The sequence below is a fragment of the Schistocerca nitens genome, chromosome 4 (assembly GCF_023898315.1).
Source record: "Schistocerca nitens isolate TAMUIC-IGC-003100 chromosome 4, iqSchNite1.1, whole genome shotgun sequence".
Lineage (NCBI taxonomy): Eukaryota > Metazoa > Arthropoda > Insecta > Orthoptera > Acrididae > Schistocerca > Schistocerca nitens.
This window is the reverse complement of record NC_064617.1, coordinates 772754992-772774926: the sequence shown is the minus strand read 5'-3', so window position 1 is coordinate 772774926 and position 19935 is coordinate 772754992. Positions and strand designations below refer to the sequence as shown.

Below are 19935 nucleotides of genomic sequence, written 5' to 3'. Positions count from 1 at the left end.
GATTCTTGTGGAGGTAGCACCAGCATATGCTAGGAAGGCGATTTTGTGATATCTTTCTTTATTCTTTTTTTATTGCTTAGTGCTCTAAGTACCTTATTAATATTCTCCCTCTTGTAGCTACTGTGAGAAAAATCTTTTCTAGACAATCCAGCTCCAAAGGTAGGTTCCTCAACATGTGCAGTGTCTGACACCATAGGTAAATATATATAAGGAAATATACCAAGGGTTTCATGAAGCCATCACTGACTGTAATTACCGTCCCATCCTTGTACAAAAACAAATCTCCCATGCCTTATCTTTCCAGTCTCCCACCACCTCCCAAAGTCCCACAGTCCGGCCATGGAGGAGCACTCCCCTCGTAACTCAGTACCATCCGGGTACTGGAGCAACTGAATTACATTCTCCGCCAGGGTTTCAATTACCTCTCATCATGCCCTGAAATGAGAAATGTCCTGCCCACTATCCTTTCCACCCCTCCTACTGTGGTATTCCGCCATCCAACAAACCTACACAATATACTCATCCATCCTTACACAACTCCTGCTCCCAATCCCTTACCTCATGGCTCATACCCCTGTAATAGACCTAGATGCAAGACCTGTCCCATACATCCTCCTATCACCACCTACTCCAGTCCGGTCACTAACATCACCTGTCCCAACAAAGGCAGGGCTACCTGTGAAACCAGTCATGTGATTTACAAGCTAAGCTGCAACTACTGTGCTGCATTCTATGTAGGCATGACAACCAACAAGCTATATGTCCGCATGAACGGCCACCAACAAACTGTGGCCAAGACACAAGTGCACCACCCTGTTGCTGAACATGCTGCCAAACATGATATCCCTCATCTCAATGACTGCTTCACAGCCTGTGCCATATGGATCCTTCCCACCAACACCAGCTTTTTCTGAATTGTGCAGGTGGGAACTTTCCCTGCAATACATCCTGTAACCCTCCTGGCCTCAACCTTCATTAGTCGCTGTCCCCACCCATCCAGCTGCCTTCCTGTTCCCATTCCAGCACTACACAGCTGTCATTTCACCACCACACCCAGTCTTTTAATTTCTCTCCTTTCTGCTACTTACCCCCTCCCCCCTCCACATCTTCTCTCCTGCCCTCCGTCTAAACTGCAACACTTCACTGTCCGCCACTCCTTCCATACTATCCCTCCCCCTCCCTGCCCCAGCCTCCTCCTTACCCCCACCCAGTTGTCACTCCCATCATGCACTGGTGCTGCTGTTCGCAGTGTGGTCTCAGCTCTCTGAGATTGCAGATGTGTGTGCAAATTGCGTTTATGTGAGTGAGTGTGTGTGTGTGCATGTGTGTCTACTGCTGACAAAGGCCTTAATGGCCGAAAGCTATAATTGCGTGTATCTTTTTGTTGTGCCTATCGCGACTCAGTATCTCCACTATATGGTGAGTAGCAACTTTCCTTCTCTGGTATTGTTACATTCCATCCTGGATTTTCCATTGTTTGATTTTTGCCTGATGGCTTTTCTTCAATCCTAACCCTGTAACTACATTCTTTTGCATCCGCTATACTCAATGTCCATTCTTCTTTCTTTTCTTTCATGTGTTTCTCTTGTTGCCTTATGAACCAAACTGCACGCTCTACTTATGAGCCACACTGTGTCAACCGTCTCGGCCACGTGCAACAGGCGGCCTCAAGACCATGCTGATTGTTAGTGCAGCATCTTCGGTCCCACATTACTCCCGCCGATATAATGAAGCCTATACCTTTAAACTGATCACGCTACCTGTGTCAATTTCCATACTTTGCGTGTTATCTCCCGCACTTTTCCAGTGTCACTTTATCTTACATCTCTAATTACAAACCTCTCCCCACCCCCACACTTTCCCCATTCTATCCCTGTTCGCAAACACTAAATCCACCACCTCATCCAGTCACATCTGACGTCCCCCTTACACTTATCTGCCCTCAAACCTGCTACCCACAGTAATATAAATATATTTATAATTGATTAGTTATGCTCTACTTTGACAGTTGTGAATTCTCGCCAATTTTAGTGAGTTTTTGCCTTCCACTTTCGTCTTCTTCCTCAGATTTCATCTCATCCCCCCCCCCCCCCCACACTCCCCCTTGTGCATCCATTTCATACTTTTCGTACTTTTCACACGTATCTGGGTGTATTTTTGCTTAATTTTTTAGACCTAATTCTACTTTCTTATGTAATTTTTTGCATTTTTCTACCACCATGGATCCTTGCTCCTTTCATCTGTGTCAATACAGAAAAGTTTACTTATCCCTAGCCAGATCCCAGTCCCACATACTGTTCCTTCGTTGTTGCTTGGCTCATGAAATCCCCCCTAATGGCCTTACCATCAAATTACCCATCTCTGGTTGCCACCCCTCCTTCCACAATGACCTTCACCTGTTCAGATTCCGCCAATCCTTAGCCCTCACCAATATAGTCCTGCAAAACCATATCAACCAAACCCAAATCCTCCTTGCAGTACCTTCTCTCCATCCATGAAATTCTCCTGCTATGTAATCCCAAATTCCTGGAACCCATAACACACATTGAAACTCTTGCCCTGCAGGAACTTGAGCAACATGCACAACGCCATCTCAAAAAGCTCTACATCCTAATCACTTCCTACTCCCAACTCGGAATACCACTGTCCACCACTTCTACAACAACCTCCAAACCTCCCCCACACCCCCTCATAGCTGACAAACCCTGTCTCGCAGACCTACTACACTTACCCCACCCTCCGAAACCCACTCCCACCACCACACACAACCCAGAACCTAAACAGACCCGCAACACAGTTATGAACCTTTCCTCCAGAAGCCTTAGTCCCACAGAAATATCAGTCCTTTCCAAAGGCCTCACCTTTTGCCCCACTCCCAAATTCAACCATGCAGGACTAGTTAAAGACCTTCTCTCCTTCTCCCAGTCCCTAAAGTGGAAACACTTTTTCGCCACCAACCCGACCAATCAGTCTCAACCTAAGACCATTATTGAACTTTGCCTAACTCAGTTCACTCCTCCATCCAACCGTGATCCACCCCCACTGCCTCCAAACCATACCCTGATAACTTTACAGAATTTCTTAACCTCGAACCTTGCCTCAACATCATTCCCCAAATCCCTCAAGATGCGAACTAACCTTACACCTGCAGAAAGAACCGAAGTCCACCATCTAAAAACAGATCCCAACCTTAGAATCATACCTGCTGACAAAGGCTCCACCTCTGTTGTTTTGAACTGCAGGGATTATGTGGCAGAAGGACGCCATCAGCTGTCAGATACTTCCACCTAAAAACCAAGCCACAGTGAAACCATTCAAATAATCCAGCAGGATCTCCAGTCACTACTCAAATCCTTAGTCCATACCAGAACCTCTCCTCAGAGTCCATCTCTCTACTTACCCCTACCACTCCCCGCACTCCCACCTTCTACACGTTTCCTAAAGTCCATAAACCCAACCACCCAGGACACCCCACTGTGGCCAGTTACTGTGCCCTCACTGAGAGAATCTCTGCTCTCATAGACCAACACCTTCAACCTATTACCCGGAACCTATCCTCCTATATAAAAGATACCAATCATTTCCTCAACTGACTCTCCCTTTACCACATGGTGCCCTGCTCATCACTATTGATGCCATCTCCCTGTACACTAACATTCCTAATGCCCATGGCCTTACTGTTATCGAACACTACCTTTCCAGACACCCTATGGATTCCAAACCAACAACCTCCTTCCTAGTCTCCATGACCAACTACATCCTCACCCACAATTACTTCTCCTTTGAAGGCATTTCCTACAAACAAATCTGCGGTATGGCTATGGGCACCTGCTTGGCACCATCCTATGCTAACCTATTCATGGGCCACCTAGAGGAATCCTTCCTAAAATCCCAGAATCCTAAACCCCACACCTGGTTCAGATTATTGATGACATTTTTGCTATCTGGATTGAAGGTGAGGACACCTCATTCACATTCCTCCAGAACCTCAACAACTTCTCCCCCATTTGCTTCACCTGGTCCTACTCAACCCAAAAAGCCACCTTCCTAGATGTTGACCTCCACCTCAGAGATGGCTACAACAGTACCTCCATCCATATCAAACCTACTAACCACCAACAATACCTCCACTTTGACAGCTGCCACCCGTTTCATACCAAGAAGTCCCTTCCGCACAGTCCAACAAACCCATGGTCATTGCATCTGCAATGACGAGTAGTCCCTTTCTAAATATTCCAAGAGTCTCACTGAAGCCTACACTGACTGTAATTATCCTCCCGTCCTTGTACAAAAACAAATCTCCCGTGCCTTATCTTTCCAGTCTCCCACCACCTCCCAAAGTCCCACAGTCCAGCCACAGAGGAGCATTCCCCTCGTAATTCTGTACCATACATTCTCCGCCAGGGTTTCAATTACCTCTCATCATGCCCTGAAATGAGAAATGTCCTGCCCACTATCCTTCCCACCCCTCCTACTGTGGTATTCCGCCATCCACCAAACCTAAACAATATACTCATCCATCCATCCTTATACAACTCCTGCTCCCAATCCCTTACCTCATGGCTCATACCCCTGTAATAGACCTAGATGCAAGACCTGTCCCATACATCCTCCTACCACAACCTACTCCAGTCCGGTCACTAACATCACCTATCCCATCAAAGGCAGGGCTACCTGTGAAACCAGTCATGTGATTTACAAGCTAAGCTGCAACTACTGTGCTCCATACTATGTAGGTATGACAACCAACAAGCTGTCTGTCCACATGAATGGCCAACGACAAACTGTGGCCAAAAAACAAGTGCACCACCCTGTTGCTGAACACGCTGCCAAACATGATATCCCTCATCTCAATGACTGCTTCACAGCCTGTGCCATATGGATCCTTTCCACCAACACCAGCTTTTTCTTAATTGCGCAAGTGGGAACTTTCCCTGCAATACATCCTATGTTCCCATAACCCTTCTGGCCTCAACCTTCGTTAGTCACTGTAATCACCCATCCAGCCCCCTCCCTGTTCCCATTCCAGCACCACACAGCCATCATTTCACCACCACACCCAGTCTTTTAATTTCTTTTTATTTCTCTCCTTTCCACTACTTACCCCTCCCCCCCTCCGCACCTTCTCTCCTGCCCTCCGTCTAAACTGCAACACTTCACTATCTGCCACTCCCACCACACTATCCCTCCCCCTCCCCACCCCAGCCTCCTCCTTACCCCCACCCAGTCACCACTCCCATCATGCACTGGTGCTGCTGCTCGCAGTGTAGATTCAGCTCTCTGAGACTGCAGACATGTGTGCAAGTTGCATTTGCATGAGTGTGTGTGTGTGTGTGTGTGTGTGTGTGTGTGTGCGTGTGTGTGTCTACTGCTGGAAAAGGCCTTAACGGCCGAAAGCTATAATTGTGTGAATCTTTTTGTTGTGCTTATCGCGACTCAGCATCTCCACTATATGGTGAGTAGCAACTTTCCTGCTCTGGTATTGTTACATTCCACCCTGGATTTTCCATTGTTTAAGGAAATGAACTGTGAGACTCTGGTATTTCACCAGAAGATAGATATAGGGAACATACCTTCTGGACACCACAAAGGCCCTACAGACTAACAGAAAACTTGAGAGGATTTTATTTTACTGATGGGCGGCATGAACCTTCATTTGATATCACTCACGTCTATAAGGAGAATTCTTTCTGCTGTGTTCACCAACTAGAGAAACTGTGAAACAGAATGCTAAGCTACTCACCATGATGACTTTCCTTCAATGTTGCCATGCACAGTACACTGACCACTACTTCACAAACATCCATAACCCTATCAACAAAGAGTAATTAGAATGCACCTTCTATCATGCCAGTGAGGCTTTCGTAATAGTCACATCCAGTACACCACCAAGAATTGAACAGAACAATTAATATGTTGCTGTCTAGCCACTTATTCCTATCCTAGTATCTCCATTTTTGGGTAATGCAGGAGAGGACTTATTAGCATTCATACATAACCTGTTAAAAGCCACTAAGCTGTGATGTCAGTCAGAGGAACAGATTTTGCATATGGCCGAATTACATTTGATGGGAGACTGAAGTATACATGATGCATAAAGAGGGGTAAAGGAATGCACCAACATTTGAAATTATGAATTCAAGCTTAGCACAGTGATACAGAAGAAAAAATAGACGTAGGTATTATAGGGAATAATTAAACTATATGTCACAAGAACAGGCGGAGTACATTGTAGACTTTGCAGAGAAGATTAGCAAACTGCATGTCAATACATACAAGCTGAGCAAAAATGATGATACCAAAAGAGTCTTTCTGCAGTACACCGGATACATTTTGCAGGGGTTGCTGCCCGATGTTTCAAGAAAAGTACAGGTGGAGTTCACTAAGAACTTAGCTGAAGCTTTAGTAACTGTGATGGCACTAGAAGAAATCGACACAATGAGCCCAGTTCGTGATAGTAAACTATTCTTGTTGTGGGTGTTAAATGCCAAGGGCATGGGAGGATGAACATGCCATATATGGCAGGCATTCTGTGAACTGTGATGTAAGAAACATGAGCAAATAGGGCACCCACAATGGGACTGCAGGCAAAAGCGTAACATGAGATGCGATAAGAAAACACAAGGTGGGAATAATGACTCACTGTTAAGTGGCAATGGTGCCCTGGATTCACTGCATGGCACTCCCTGTTAATATAAGAACAGACGAAACATCTGCAGTGGTGAAGTTTTGCTTAGGTAGCTTAGTGGCAGGAAGGAAGTAAAAGTTTTTATAGGACACAAGTTTACAGGTGTACATGGTAAGTTTGCACCCAATGGGAGAAAAGAAGGTTTGGCTCGCCATAATATAGGTTAAGCAGAGTGGATGAAAATCACTTGCATTCACTGGGTTTAGCGGTGCTGAGTTTTAGGGTGGAGCGTAAGATTTCCGTGTCTGTACGGAAGTTTTTTGTTATAAGGGCGATAGTTACTGGACAATGTTAGGGCTGGACTTCTTGATTGAACTTCACACTAAAAATGACTTTGATAGACGCATGTTAGAACTTGGGGAAACTGCTGGCAGGCCACACTGCCGCAAGGTTCATTCCTGGTCCAAGGGGAACCACTTAGACTGCAGGCACAGCCATTAAGGATCAATTTGCCCACTAGTGTAGTGCAAGGAATGGGAAAACTAATGAAGGTGAACTTAGGAATTACTTTTGTGGTCTGTAAAGTGTGTTTAGTGGACCATTACATGAAAATAACGACTTAGATAAAGCCTAGTGTTTCATACACAGGGTTGTTCTATGCACAGGAGTTAGACAATGAACAAGCATTATCTGTTGAGATAAATAATTTTGGGACTGCGGACATGAAATTTCACAAGGGACTTATGATCGAACAATTTCAGACCCTAAGCTTAAGTATGCCACCAGCTTAGCTACGTTAATGGAGAAGGCAATGAACTTGGAAGGAGAGAGAAAGTAACCAATGAAGCAGTTGCTGTTTAGAATATGAGGATCTGTTTAATACTCATGGGACATTGCCACTGACACCAGTGACACTGTGTAGAATCCCAACTGGGAATGAACTGCCTCCATTTCATAAACCATGCTGCATAGCACATCACCTGCAAAAAAATGACGATCACTGGGACCTGTGGAAGATACATTAGCTTATTTGTTTTAGTTGTAAATATTTGCCATGTATTGTTGTTTTTCTGAGATGTTATACATCCTGGAGGACCTCCTCACTATGGATCAATTGGAATGAAAGTAAATCTAATCTAATCTCTTGGTGGTTAAATGCATTAACCAGCAGTTACAAGACTGTATTGTTATGGAAAGTACGGATCACTGTGGAGCACCAGTAGTGATCAGCCTGAAGAAAGGTGCAAACAGAATGAAGGCATATCAGTTTTGTTGTAACTGCAGGTACCTAAACAAGAATACAGTTCCAGATGCTTATACAGTTCTGAATATAATAGAAACTTCAGTTAATCTGGGACAATGCAAATTTTTTCTACCACTGATCTTTTCAGTTAGAATTAGTGACAGGGGAATGTCTGAAGACAGCATTTGCAGCCCCATCAGGGCATATCAGTATAAACATACACTGATTGGATTGAAAAATGCACCAGCAACATTTCAGTTACTCTTAGACAGAGTTTTGTGGGGACTGCAACCTAGGCAATGTACAGTGTATTTAGATGAGCAGTTGCACATGGCACATCTAACACCAAGATTAGGAAAGCATCATTCCATGCAGGAAGAAGTGTGGTATTTAGAGCATGTAGTTGGTCACGGGGAGTCCAGGCAAACCCTAGGATGGTAAAAACTGATACATTTGTATTGGTATATTGTAAGCTAGCACAGTGCTTTATCTTACAGTGTCTGGAGTTTTCTAGGCACATTGCATGAGGAGCTGAGTTCCACATGTACCAGTATTAAGATGGTGTGCAAGCACGGTATGAGTGATGGGCTTTGGAAGTACATTGATCATGGGGCCTCCTTGCAGCAGCAAGCACGACAACATAGCCAATACACAGCGATGTTTGCCAACTTGGAGTTACATCTAACCACGGCTTAGTTGTACAAAAGGGAGTGAATATATTGCTTGTCTGGGCAAATACTGATAGTGCTCATGCAAGATTGGCTGCCCCATCTTTCATGTATTAATGACAATTTATTCTGTGTTTGACGTTCAGAAATCATGTGCCTACTATTGAGGTACAATATGTTCAATTTATGTGTTCCTCTTACTTAAGATTTCAAATGGACTGGCAACAGCAACTTATGCGCTCCCCTGATTAAATGTAATCTGTAAATATTGCGCCCTATGCGTGGCATTTTACCACAACCTTTTGTAGATATGGGTTTTCATGGGTTGAATTTATTTAATGACACCAGTTAAGAATGAACTCCACAGGTGTGGTTCCCTGTGTACAGTGGCGGCCATTACTGAATGGATTTGATAGTATAAAAATTTGATTTTTATTTTTTACTCAATGTCTGTCAGTGCCTTCTGCCTGATGGCTAGTTGCAGCGTATCAGTCACATTGCACAAAACCAGACAGAACCTCTTTGAAACTCACATGTTGAACCATTAGCAGCTAAACTCACAGATTGTTGACGAGGTAATGCTATCGAACCACACGTCTACAACTTGGCTGTCGATTAGGGAGGGTTGGAGGCGGTCACATGGGGGTGTAACTGCGGCTAGCTGCCGGGAGCGGACACACCGTCCGCTCTCTTCTGCTGGCAGCTACCGACTCGACAAGACATTCTCCTCTCCTGCTTTCTTGGGCAGCAGCCCATTCAGATTCAGCGACTTCTCTAGGCCTGCCTTTCTTTAATACATTAAACAACAATGCTCTTATAAAAACGAGTAACTCCTTCACCTCAATGGGTGCCTACTGCTTTCCCTTCTTCACCAAACCTGACATGTTAACACCTAGGTATTACCCAGTATTCAGTTTAAATGTCTGCGACTGGGCCAAAGGATCTATGTAGTGTTGCTGGAAAACTGATATGATAAACTGATTTATATTGTTGATTAGTGGAAAAGTTGCAAATCTGGTACCTTCTCTTACATTATATGTAATTGTTTTAAGATGTTATGGCATGTGTGGTAATATTGTAATTTCTCTGTTTTAGAGCCCTAAAACCTAACTGTCTCATTATACTTGTCTAAGTCTGACAGGAAAGCCTGTTGAGACCTGTGGTGAATGTAAATAATTCTTGTACCAGCTTCCGGCCAATTTTTTCAGGGTGAGCCCCTTTGCTGGCTTGCTATTTTGGTAATGTAGACTGTAATTTAACGTGTGTTATTGTAATTCTGTAAGCACTAATTCTGAATTAATTGGAACCTGAGGCACAGGTCCTTTTAAGACAAAGTATTTTGCTGTTTAAAGTTTCTAATTTACTTATTGGTTATTTGAAACAATTCAGTAATTATCTTATGACTGTTTAATTTAATAATAAGTGTGCTAAGGTTACCAATGTGTGCCTAACGTAAAATTGTTGGTATAAAATAAACAGTGAAATTTTAAATAAATAGAGAAATTTTATTTAGCGGAGTGGGGGCTTGACTGCTTACCACTCCCGGATCCCCGCATTCTTACCAGTTTGAAAACCATACAGGATTTACTGGTACCGTGTACAGAAGAAGAGTTGCAGTCTTTTTTAGGTCTGGCTAATTATTTTTGGAAACACAATGGCTGCATACTCATCAACTGAAGAACGGAGTGAAGTTGCATTACTCAGCTGCATAAGAAGTGCATTCAGTCAACTTGAAGAATTGCTACTGGCTGGACCAATATTAGTTTCCACAAATTATGAGAAGGAATTTGTGGTGTCATGCAACACAAACAACTGAACACTTTGCTGTGTATTATGTCACAAAAGGGAGAGTACAGAACACTTGTTTACCTGTGCCTCACAGCAGCTGAATAGAGTAGGAAACAACTACTCTACAAAGGAGAGAGAGATACTGCATCTCATGTATGGCTAACATATTATTGACATTGTTTACATGTGAGGAAATTTCGAGCCATGTCAGATCATGAAGCATTGCAATTGCTATTTGGTTTGAGGGATCCATTGAATAGGTTAATGCACTGGGCACTAAAACTCATTGAACTTGTTTCTGATGCGATTCACTGACCTGACAAATCACACAGAACCACCAAAGGGCAGATCCGGAAAGTGCATGCAATACAATGAATGGGTGCCCCAAATGCAGAGTGGCAGAGGACTCAAGAAGCTGATGAAAATCACAATTTATTTGCAATGCAATCATTATTTGTTGTGTGTGACTGAATGTTATGTAAACAAAGAAATCTCAGAGCTCATTTTGTTGTACCAGCTACACTGTGAAATGAAGTATTAAAACAGGTGCACGATTGTGTGTTAGCAAGCCTTGAGGGTCATAGAACACTGGAATGACATGTAGTTGAACAATACTGGTGGTGAACACATAAGCAACATGTAAGGACCCGTGTATCATGCGTTCAATGAGCCAAATTAAGTCATTAATGTATTCTGTTGTAGAGATTACCACAGGCCAGCAAACAATTTGATTTGATATTATTGGCTTGGGCATCTTAGGTCCCTTGGGCAGACACTGATGGGAAATTGTTATGTGATAATGGCAACAGACCATTTTTTGCTCTATGTAAAGATTATGGCTATTCTGGATCAATAAGGCAACAGAGTGGTGCAAGTCATGGTTAGTAATTGGTTATTAAAGTTGGGTACTCCAGATGTGTTGCTTATGGACCATGGTACTAACTTTGTGTCGGAACTGATATAGCAACATTCTTGTTTGATATGAAGGCATAAATTAAGAATGAGCACATTACGCTAGCAACCAACTGGAAGAACAAAACAGATTCACAGAATGACAGGGAAGATGTTGAGTCACTAGATCAAGACACCATAATAACTATTGACTTACATGGTGGCTACTTAAAATTTGAAAAAAGATTATGGGTCTATCATCACGCAGAAGATGCCATCACCATTTGAGATACTGAAACCCCAAGCAGGGGGAAAATGGCACACCACAGATGGTATGGAGCTGAGTGTGGAAGTGAATATGAAGGCCCTAGAATGGCAGGAGCAAATGGGACATGAAATGTCATGTTGCCTATAAATCATATAATGGCAACAGACAATGTCCACAAACACTTACACCCTGAAGGGAAAATTTAATAATTATTTTGATCATTATCAAAATTTATACCAATTGGTCAAGACCTTACTCAAAAATGTGAAATTAGAATGTCCTCCTCAAACAACAGAAGAACAGTTGTCCATGCTGGACACATTTGAACCTTTCAGGTCAGGACTGTAGATTTATCACCATTAGCAGCAACAGCCCCCCCCCCCCCCCCGCCCAAGAAGGAAAAAAAAGTTGGGGTGGGACTGGGGCAGGGAGTAAGCAAGGACAAGTGTTGTGACAAAGTGAGCAAGCTGTATGTTCCTTGCCATATGCACTAAAATCGAGAAATAAATCAATATAGAGAAGTGAGTGTGATTGTAGTACCAAGCACTAATGGCAGATACAAATGCTTTGCAGTATACCCACACTATTACCCCCTTGCATTGTCACACTGTATGTATAATATATGTACATAATAGGCATCAAAATACTTGCCAGGGAGTTCTTTATTAACTGATAAAGGCTTATTATCCAATAAAAGCCACTGATGTAACTGGAACTGGTAACTGTCTGGGAAGTAGAAATGTTTGACTCAATTATATGTATCATAATCTATGTTATTGGAAAGCCTGAAGTTGTCATTCATTATTTAAATAATGAACCACTGCAACAGTTACGCATTTTTTTATGCTTAGAACGATGTGTTTAAAGAATTTTTCCTTGTTGTCAAGTGCAAATACTGCATCAGTATTTCATTTGGTGTTTTCTTAACATGTTGCTGTGTATCTCTTCCACTGTAGTCATGTTTTTGAGGTTATCAAGTAATGTGACTCCTCAGTTATGTATAAAACTGCATACACGCAAACTATCACTCACATTGTCCATTTGTGTAACATCACATTAAATATATTCGTAAATAATGTGCTTGTGAAAGAGAAAAAATTCTCGAAACACATTCTGCTAAGCATGAAAACATACGTAACTGGCACTGTATTTCAACCAAAAATATTTGAGCAACAGAAAGTGAGGGAAGCTGTCAAATAGTGCTGCAACTGGTCAAACGAAGGAACATGCAAAATATAGTTTGACAAAGGTGTCACAACAATTATAACAATCATGAAACTGTGCATGTGCAATAGAGACAGTTTGGAAATGGTTGTGACTGGTCATGACATTCTTTTTCAAACAAACCTAGACATCAGCCACCGTACCGAGAAGAGTTTGGCAGCAGCAGGAGATATGGCACAAATTGTTCCATCTTTTACCTGTTTATCAGTTTAGTCTGCTGAATAGAGCGCCCTGGCATCAAAAACTTAACCACGTAACATCTGTAAACACTGCTTGATGGCCAATGCCAAGTGACTGCCATTTTATGTCAGTTTTCTCTCCACAAACATTTTTTCATAAAGTGTAAATCATGGGAAAATTATAAATATGTTGACGCAAAATCGGGTGCCAATTAACATTCTGAAAATAGCAAATTTGATGGGAGCAATAAAACATGCCATAAACGGCAGGAAAACATTAATTCTGGGAAGGTAAAAGTGGGCTTATACTAATAAATTTTCTTGAGTCTGACAAACTTATGTCCTCAAATCAGCAGGGTTTTAGAGAGCACTGCTTGTGCAAAACCCAGCTTACCCTTTTCTCGCATGTTATATTGTGAATTATGGATGATGGCAACAGGCAGATTTCATATTTCTAGATTCCAAGAAAGCGTTTGAAATGTTGCCCCATTGCAGGCTGTTAAAGAAGGAACAGGTTCACAGGTATGTCAGTGCCTCAAAGACTTCTTAAGTTACAGAACCTAGTACATTATCCTTGATAGCGTATGTTCATCAGAAACAAGGTTGTCATCAGAATTGTCACAGAGAAGTATGGCAGCAAAGCTATTATTCTCTACACAAACATAAATGATTGGGTAGACAGGGTGGAGAAAATTTGCAGTTATTTGCTGATGACGCTGAGGTGTACGGTAAGGTGTTAAAGCTGAGTGACTGTAGGAGCGTACAAGATGACTCAGACATAATTTCTAGTTGTACAGAAAGTTCTCATTGAGAATAACATATTATTTAGGAATAAAGGAGATGACCCACCTAAAGGCAGAAGTGCCGTGTTGTCGACAAATACACTCGCAAAAGGTAAACAGCTTTACTTTGCTAGCTTTCAGAATGGAATTCCTTTCTCAAGCTGTAGGAGAAACAGGAACACACACACACACACACACACACACACACACACACACACCTGTCTCCCTACATTGTGCTCATTTGACTGTCAGTTTCTTTCCTGGCCCACGGCAAGTGTACTGGGGTACTGGGGTGAGGTGGAGGTGCAGTGTGGGATGGGGGCGAGGGCTGGAGAGAAGGCAGGAGGCAGGGAGCAGGTTGGGGGGAAGTGTCTAGCAGCTAGTGGGAGGGTGGGGAGCTGTCCGTGGGCTAGCTAGGGGTGCAGGTAGAGGGGTGTTTGGCAGGTGGATGAGCTCTAGATTTCACAGATTAAGGCATGAGATGGCAGCACACAGCTAGCTGATATGTATTGGGTGGGGGTAATGAGAAAGGGGTTAGTGTATACACACACACACACACACACACACACACACACACACACACACACACACACACTATTGGGGGAGAGGGGGGCGATAGTACCCATATGCGCAGTTCAGAAAAGGTGGTGGTGGTGGTGGTGGTGGTGGTGGTGAGGAGGAGGATCTAGATGGCATGGGTCATGAAGCAGCCATTGAATCTCACATGTCATACTCTGCTGCATGTTGTGCCACTGGGTGGTCCACCTTGTTTTTGGCAACAGTTTGAAGGTGACCATTCATTCTGGGATGTTGTGGAGGTTGTCTAGGTGATGGAACACAACTTTGGGAGGGGATGGAACTATGTAGGATGTCACTCATTTCAGGGCATGATGGTAGATAATCAAAGCCCTGATGAAGGACATGATTAAGTTGTTCCAGTCCCAGGTGGTATTGGGTTCTTCTTTGTGGTTGGTATAGGAATGGATGTGAGGATCAGGTGTGTGTGGGGGAGGATATGGCATGAGAGATCATTTTGTGTATTAGGTCTGTCTGCGATGACCTTTTTGAGGTCTTCAGCATACTGTGTGAGGGAGTTCTCATCACTGCAGATGCATCTGCCATGGGTGGCTGGGTTGCATGGATTTTTGGTGTGGAAGGAGTGGGTTTGATGTTGACTGATGTTTGGATGGAGCCATCTTAGAGGAGGAGATCAGCATCTATGAGGGCACGATGGGTGGAGGACCAGGTGAAATGGATGGGAGAGAAGGTGTTGGGATTGTGGAGGAATGAAGATAAAGTGTCCTGGCCTTGGGTCCACATTACAAAGACATCATCAATAAACCGGAACCAGACCAGGGGTTTGGGATTCTGGGACGCTAGGAATGTTTCCTCTAGGTGGCCCATGAAGAGGTTGGCATATGGGTGCCCATGGCTGTGCCATGAATTTGTTTGCATATCTTCGCTTCAAAGGTGAAATAGTTATGAGTTAGGATGTAGTTGGTTAGGTGTACGAGGAATGAAGTGGTGGGTTTGGACTCTGCAGGACATTTGGAGAGGCCATGAGCATGAGGGATGTTGACGTGTAAGGAGATTGCATCTACACTGACAAATAGGGACCTGGGAGGTAAGGGTGCAGGGATGATGGAAAGTCAGTGCAGGAACCAACAGTCAAAAACCTAGCCACCCACATCAAAGATACCAATTGATTTATTGGGAAAATTCTAGGAAAGTGTGGTTCATCTGTAAAGGAGAGTGCATATACCCTGAAGTGCCAAAGAAACTGGTATGGACACACATATTCAAATACAGAGATATGTAAACAGGCAGAATATGGTGCTGCAGTTAGCAATGCCTATATAAGACAATGAGCAGCTTGCGCAGTTGTTAGGTCGGTTACTGCTACTGCAATTGCAGGTTACAAGATTTAACTGAATTTGAACGTGATGTTACAGTTGGCGCACGAGCGGTGGGACACTATCTCTGAGGTAGCAATGAAATGGGGATTTTACTGTACGACCATTTCATGAGTGTACCATCTATATCAGGAATCTGGTAAAAAATCATATCTCCGACTTCGCAGAGGCCAGAAAAAGATCATGCAAGGATGGGATGAATGACAGCTGAAAAGAACTATTCAATGTGATGGAAGTGCAGCCCTTATGCAAAATGTTGCAGATTTCAATGTTGGGCCATCAACAAGAGTCAGTGTGCAAACCGTTCAACAAAATGTCATCAATATGGGATTTGGAGCTGAAGGCCCACTTGTGTACCCTTGATGACTGCACAGCACAAAGCTTTACATCTTGCCTGGGTCCATCAACACTGAAACATGTTGCCTGGTCAGATGAGTCTCGTTTTAAATTGTACTGAGCACATGGAAATGTTCGAGTATGGAGACAACCTCATGATCCATGGACCCTGCATGTCAACAGGGAACTGTTCAAGTTGGTGGAGACTCTAGAATGGTGCGGGGCGTGTGCAGTTGGAGTGATATGGGAATCCTGATACACTATGTGATCAAAAGTATCCAGACACCAGGCTAAAAATGAATTACAAGTTTGTGGCACCCTCCATCAGTAATGCTAGAATTCATTATGTTGTAGACCCACCCTTAGCTTTGATGGCAGCTTCCACTCTCGCAGGCATACGTTCAATCAGGTGCTGGAAGGTTTCTTGGAGAATGGCAGCCCATTCTTCATGGAGTGCTGCACTGAGGAGAGGTATTGATGTTGGTTGATGATGCCTGGCATGAAGTCGGCATTCCAAAACATCCCAAAGGTGTTCTATAGGATTCGGGTCAGGACTCTGTGCAGGCTAGTCCATTACAGAGATGATATTGTGTGTGTGAAATCTTATGGGACTTAACTGCTAAGGTCATCAGTCCCTAAGCTTACACACTACTTAACCTAAATTATCCTAAGGACAAACACACACACCCATGCCCGAGGGAGGACTCGAACCTCCGCCAGAACCAGCCTCACAGTCCATGACTGCAGTGCCTTAGACCGCTCGGCTAATCCCTCGCGGCAGAGAGATGATATTGACATGTAACCATTCCACCACAGGCCATGCATTATGAACAGGTGCTTGATCATGTTGAAAGATGCAATTGCCATCCCTGTGGAAAGCAAGAAGGCGCTTAAAACATCAATGAAGGCCTGTGCTGTGACAATGCCATGCAAAACAACAAGGGGTGCAAGCCCCCTCCATGAGAAACATGACCACACCATAACACTACCACCTCCGAATTTTACTGTTGGCACTACATACGATGGCAGGCGACATTCACCGGGCATTCGTCATACCCACAACCTGCCATCAGATTGCCATATTGTGTACTGTGATTTGTCACCCCACACAATGTTTTTCCATTGTACAATCATACACTATTTATGCTCCTTACACCAAGCGAGGTGTCATTTGGCATTTGCTGGCGTGATGTGTGGCTTATGAGCAGCCGCTCAACCATGAAATCCAAGTTTTCTCACCTCCTGCCTAACTGTCAGAGTACTTGCAGTGAATCCTGATGCAGTTTGGAATTCCTGTGTGATGCTCCGTATAGATGTCTGCCTATTACACATTACGACCCCTCTTCAACTGTCGGCGGTCTCTGTCAGTCAACAGATGAGGTCGGCCTGTACAGTTTTGTGCTGTATGTGTCCCTTCATGTATCCACTTCACTATCATATTGGAAACAGTGGACGTGGGGATGTTTAAGAGCAGGGAAATCTTGTGTACAGACGTATGATGCAAGTGACACCCAATAACCTGACCATGTTCGGAGTCCATGAGTTCCGCGGAGTGCCCCATTCTGTTCCCTCATGACGGCTAATGACTACCAAGGTCGCTGATATGGGGTACCTGGCAGTAGGTGACAGCACAATGCACCTAATATGAAAAACATATGTTTTTGGGGGTGTCCGGATACCTTTGATCACATAGTGTATGTCTAGATATGACTCTGAAAGATGACAGTACATAAATATCACATCTGATCACCTGCATCCACTCATGTCCATTGTGAATTCTCAGAATAGGTCAATTCCAGCTGAACAATACCCCCCCTGCCCCCCCCCCCCCCAACCATCCAGAATTGCTACAGAGTGGATCCAGGAACATTTTTCTCAGTTTAAACATTTCCAGTGGCTACCAAACTCCCCAGACATGAACATTACTGAGCACCTCTGGGAACCCTTGCAATGCTGTTCAGAAGAGATCTCCATCTCCTCATACTCTTATGGATTTATGGACAGCCCTGCAGGATGCATGGTGTCGATTCCCTCCGGTGCTACTTCAGACATCAGTTGAGTCCGCCACATTGTGTTGTGGCACTTATGCGTGCTCACAGGGGCTCTACGTGATATTAGGCATGTATATCAGTTTCTTTAGCTCTTCAGTATAAGATGGTAGCACGACCTATTCTTAAGTACTGCTTGAATGTTTGGGATCTGTACCAGGTCGGACTAAAGAAAGACATCGAAGTAATTCAGAGGTGGGCTGCTAGATTTGTTATTATTGGTAGGTTTGAACAACACACAAGTGTTAAAGAGATGCTTTGAGAACTCAACCAGGACTCTCTGGAGGGAAGGCAACATTCTTTTCGAGTAACACTATTGAGAAAATTTACAGAACCAGCATTTGAAGCTTACTGCAGAAGAATTCTGTTGCCTCCAACACACATTGTGTATAAGGACAAGGAAGATAATAAATGAGAAATTAGGGCTCATGCAGAGGCATACAGACAGTCACTTTTCCCTCATTTTGTTTGTGAATGGAACAGGAAAGGAAATGACTAGTAGTGGTACAGGGTGCCCTCTGCCACGCACCGTAAGGGGGTTTGTGGAGTATCTATATAGATGTAGTTTTGCTGACTTTATAAGACTCCAAAATGAATATTCTGCATGTCTTCAAAAATGTTCACTAATTTTAATAGATGCCACTCTTATTCACATTATTTTTATTTCCTGTTCGTTCCCTTTACTGTTTGTCTTGTATTTATAATAAAACAATATACATGTGCTCTTACCTGATACAAGTAATGATGGCAAATGCAAATAATGCCCTTTGGGTCCGTTATGACTTGCAGGTCTAGGGAACAATCATGAATTCGCAATGGAATTGGGTCATCTTCATAGAAGTCACATGGCAAATCCACACTCTTCGGAAGCTGAGGTAGATTCAGTGGAATATTTAGCTGCAATTATTGCCACAGTTTTTTGTTAATTTAAATAATATTTTTCAACCACAAAAGTTTGAACAGGACACATAATTAAAGAAAATGTTTGGAAGTTGAAAACACACACACACAAACAGTGGCCTACCAAAACAAAAAACAAAAAGAATACTTAACCCTGCTGTTCTGTTCACTTTTACTTGACATATATACTGTTCGGGTCAATATGACCCGACATATCAAAATGCTTTAGAAACATAAATTTTGGTACAGTTTTAGCTATCGACATTGTTGTTCTATTCCAGTACCTTGTTAGTAATAATAATAATAATAATAATAATAATAATAATGGTAATAATAATAATAATAACAATGCATACAACTTTATTGAGGGATATTTTTCATTTAAATATGCACATAAATTTGAAACAACAGACAGTTTCCATTACAGGCATTCAACTTAGAAAGCACTACAGTTTTTCCATACTTCTATTCTTATTGTTGACAGTTTAGACGTAAGTATTGACATTTTCTAACAACAGACAGTTGTCATTACAGATATTCATCTTAGAGCACACTACAGTACAGAACACACTACAGTTTTTTTATTACATTCCAACATAGAAAGCACTACAACTTTAGAATCCTCTCTTCTTACTGATTGTAGTTTAGGCACAAGTATTCACATAAATTTGAAACAACAGAATTTTCAATACAATCATCTTATAAAATACTACAGTTCTTTTCTTACTGCTTGCACTGTGGACACAAGTAGGTTACATGTTTCTTGCAAATATGTTTACTACATTTTCCACACACCATGTTTGTTTTATTGTCATTACTTGATGGACAGAACTTACAGCGTGCACGTTTTGTAGATTTTCTTGTTGTTACCGATTCTGACACACCACCCACATCATTCGGGTTTTGGATGCTTGTGACCATTCTCAAAGAATCTTCTGTTCTTGGGAAATGCGTTCTTGATGCAATATGTTCTTTTATCAGTGACTTTCCAAGTTCCTCCAAGAATATTCTCCTTCTAGTCAATTTGCTTGCATTCCAATTAGGGTCAACCGAAATCCACAAAACGT

General features: G+C 42.9%; 1 protein-coding gene across 4 annotated transcripts in view; it reads right to left on the bottom strand.

Annotated features, from left to right (window-relative positions):
- The window catches only part of LOC126253107 (protein pigeon), a 486240-nt gene that overhangs the window by 229312 nt on the left and 236993 nt on the right, over window positions 1-19935 (bottom strand). For all 4 annotated transcript variants that reach the window (XM_049954213.1, XM_049954212.1, XM_049954214.1 and 1 more), the window contains one exon: window positions 18698-18865. In XM_049954213.1, coding sequence (XP_049810170.1) covers window positions 18698-18865 — 168 coding nt within the window. The remainder of the gene's footprint in view (window positions 1-18697; window positions 18866-19935) is intronic.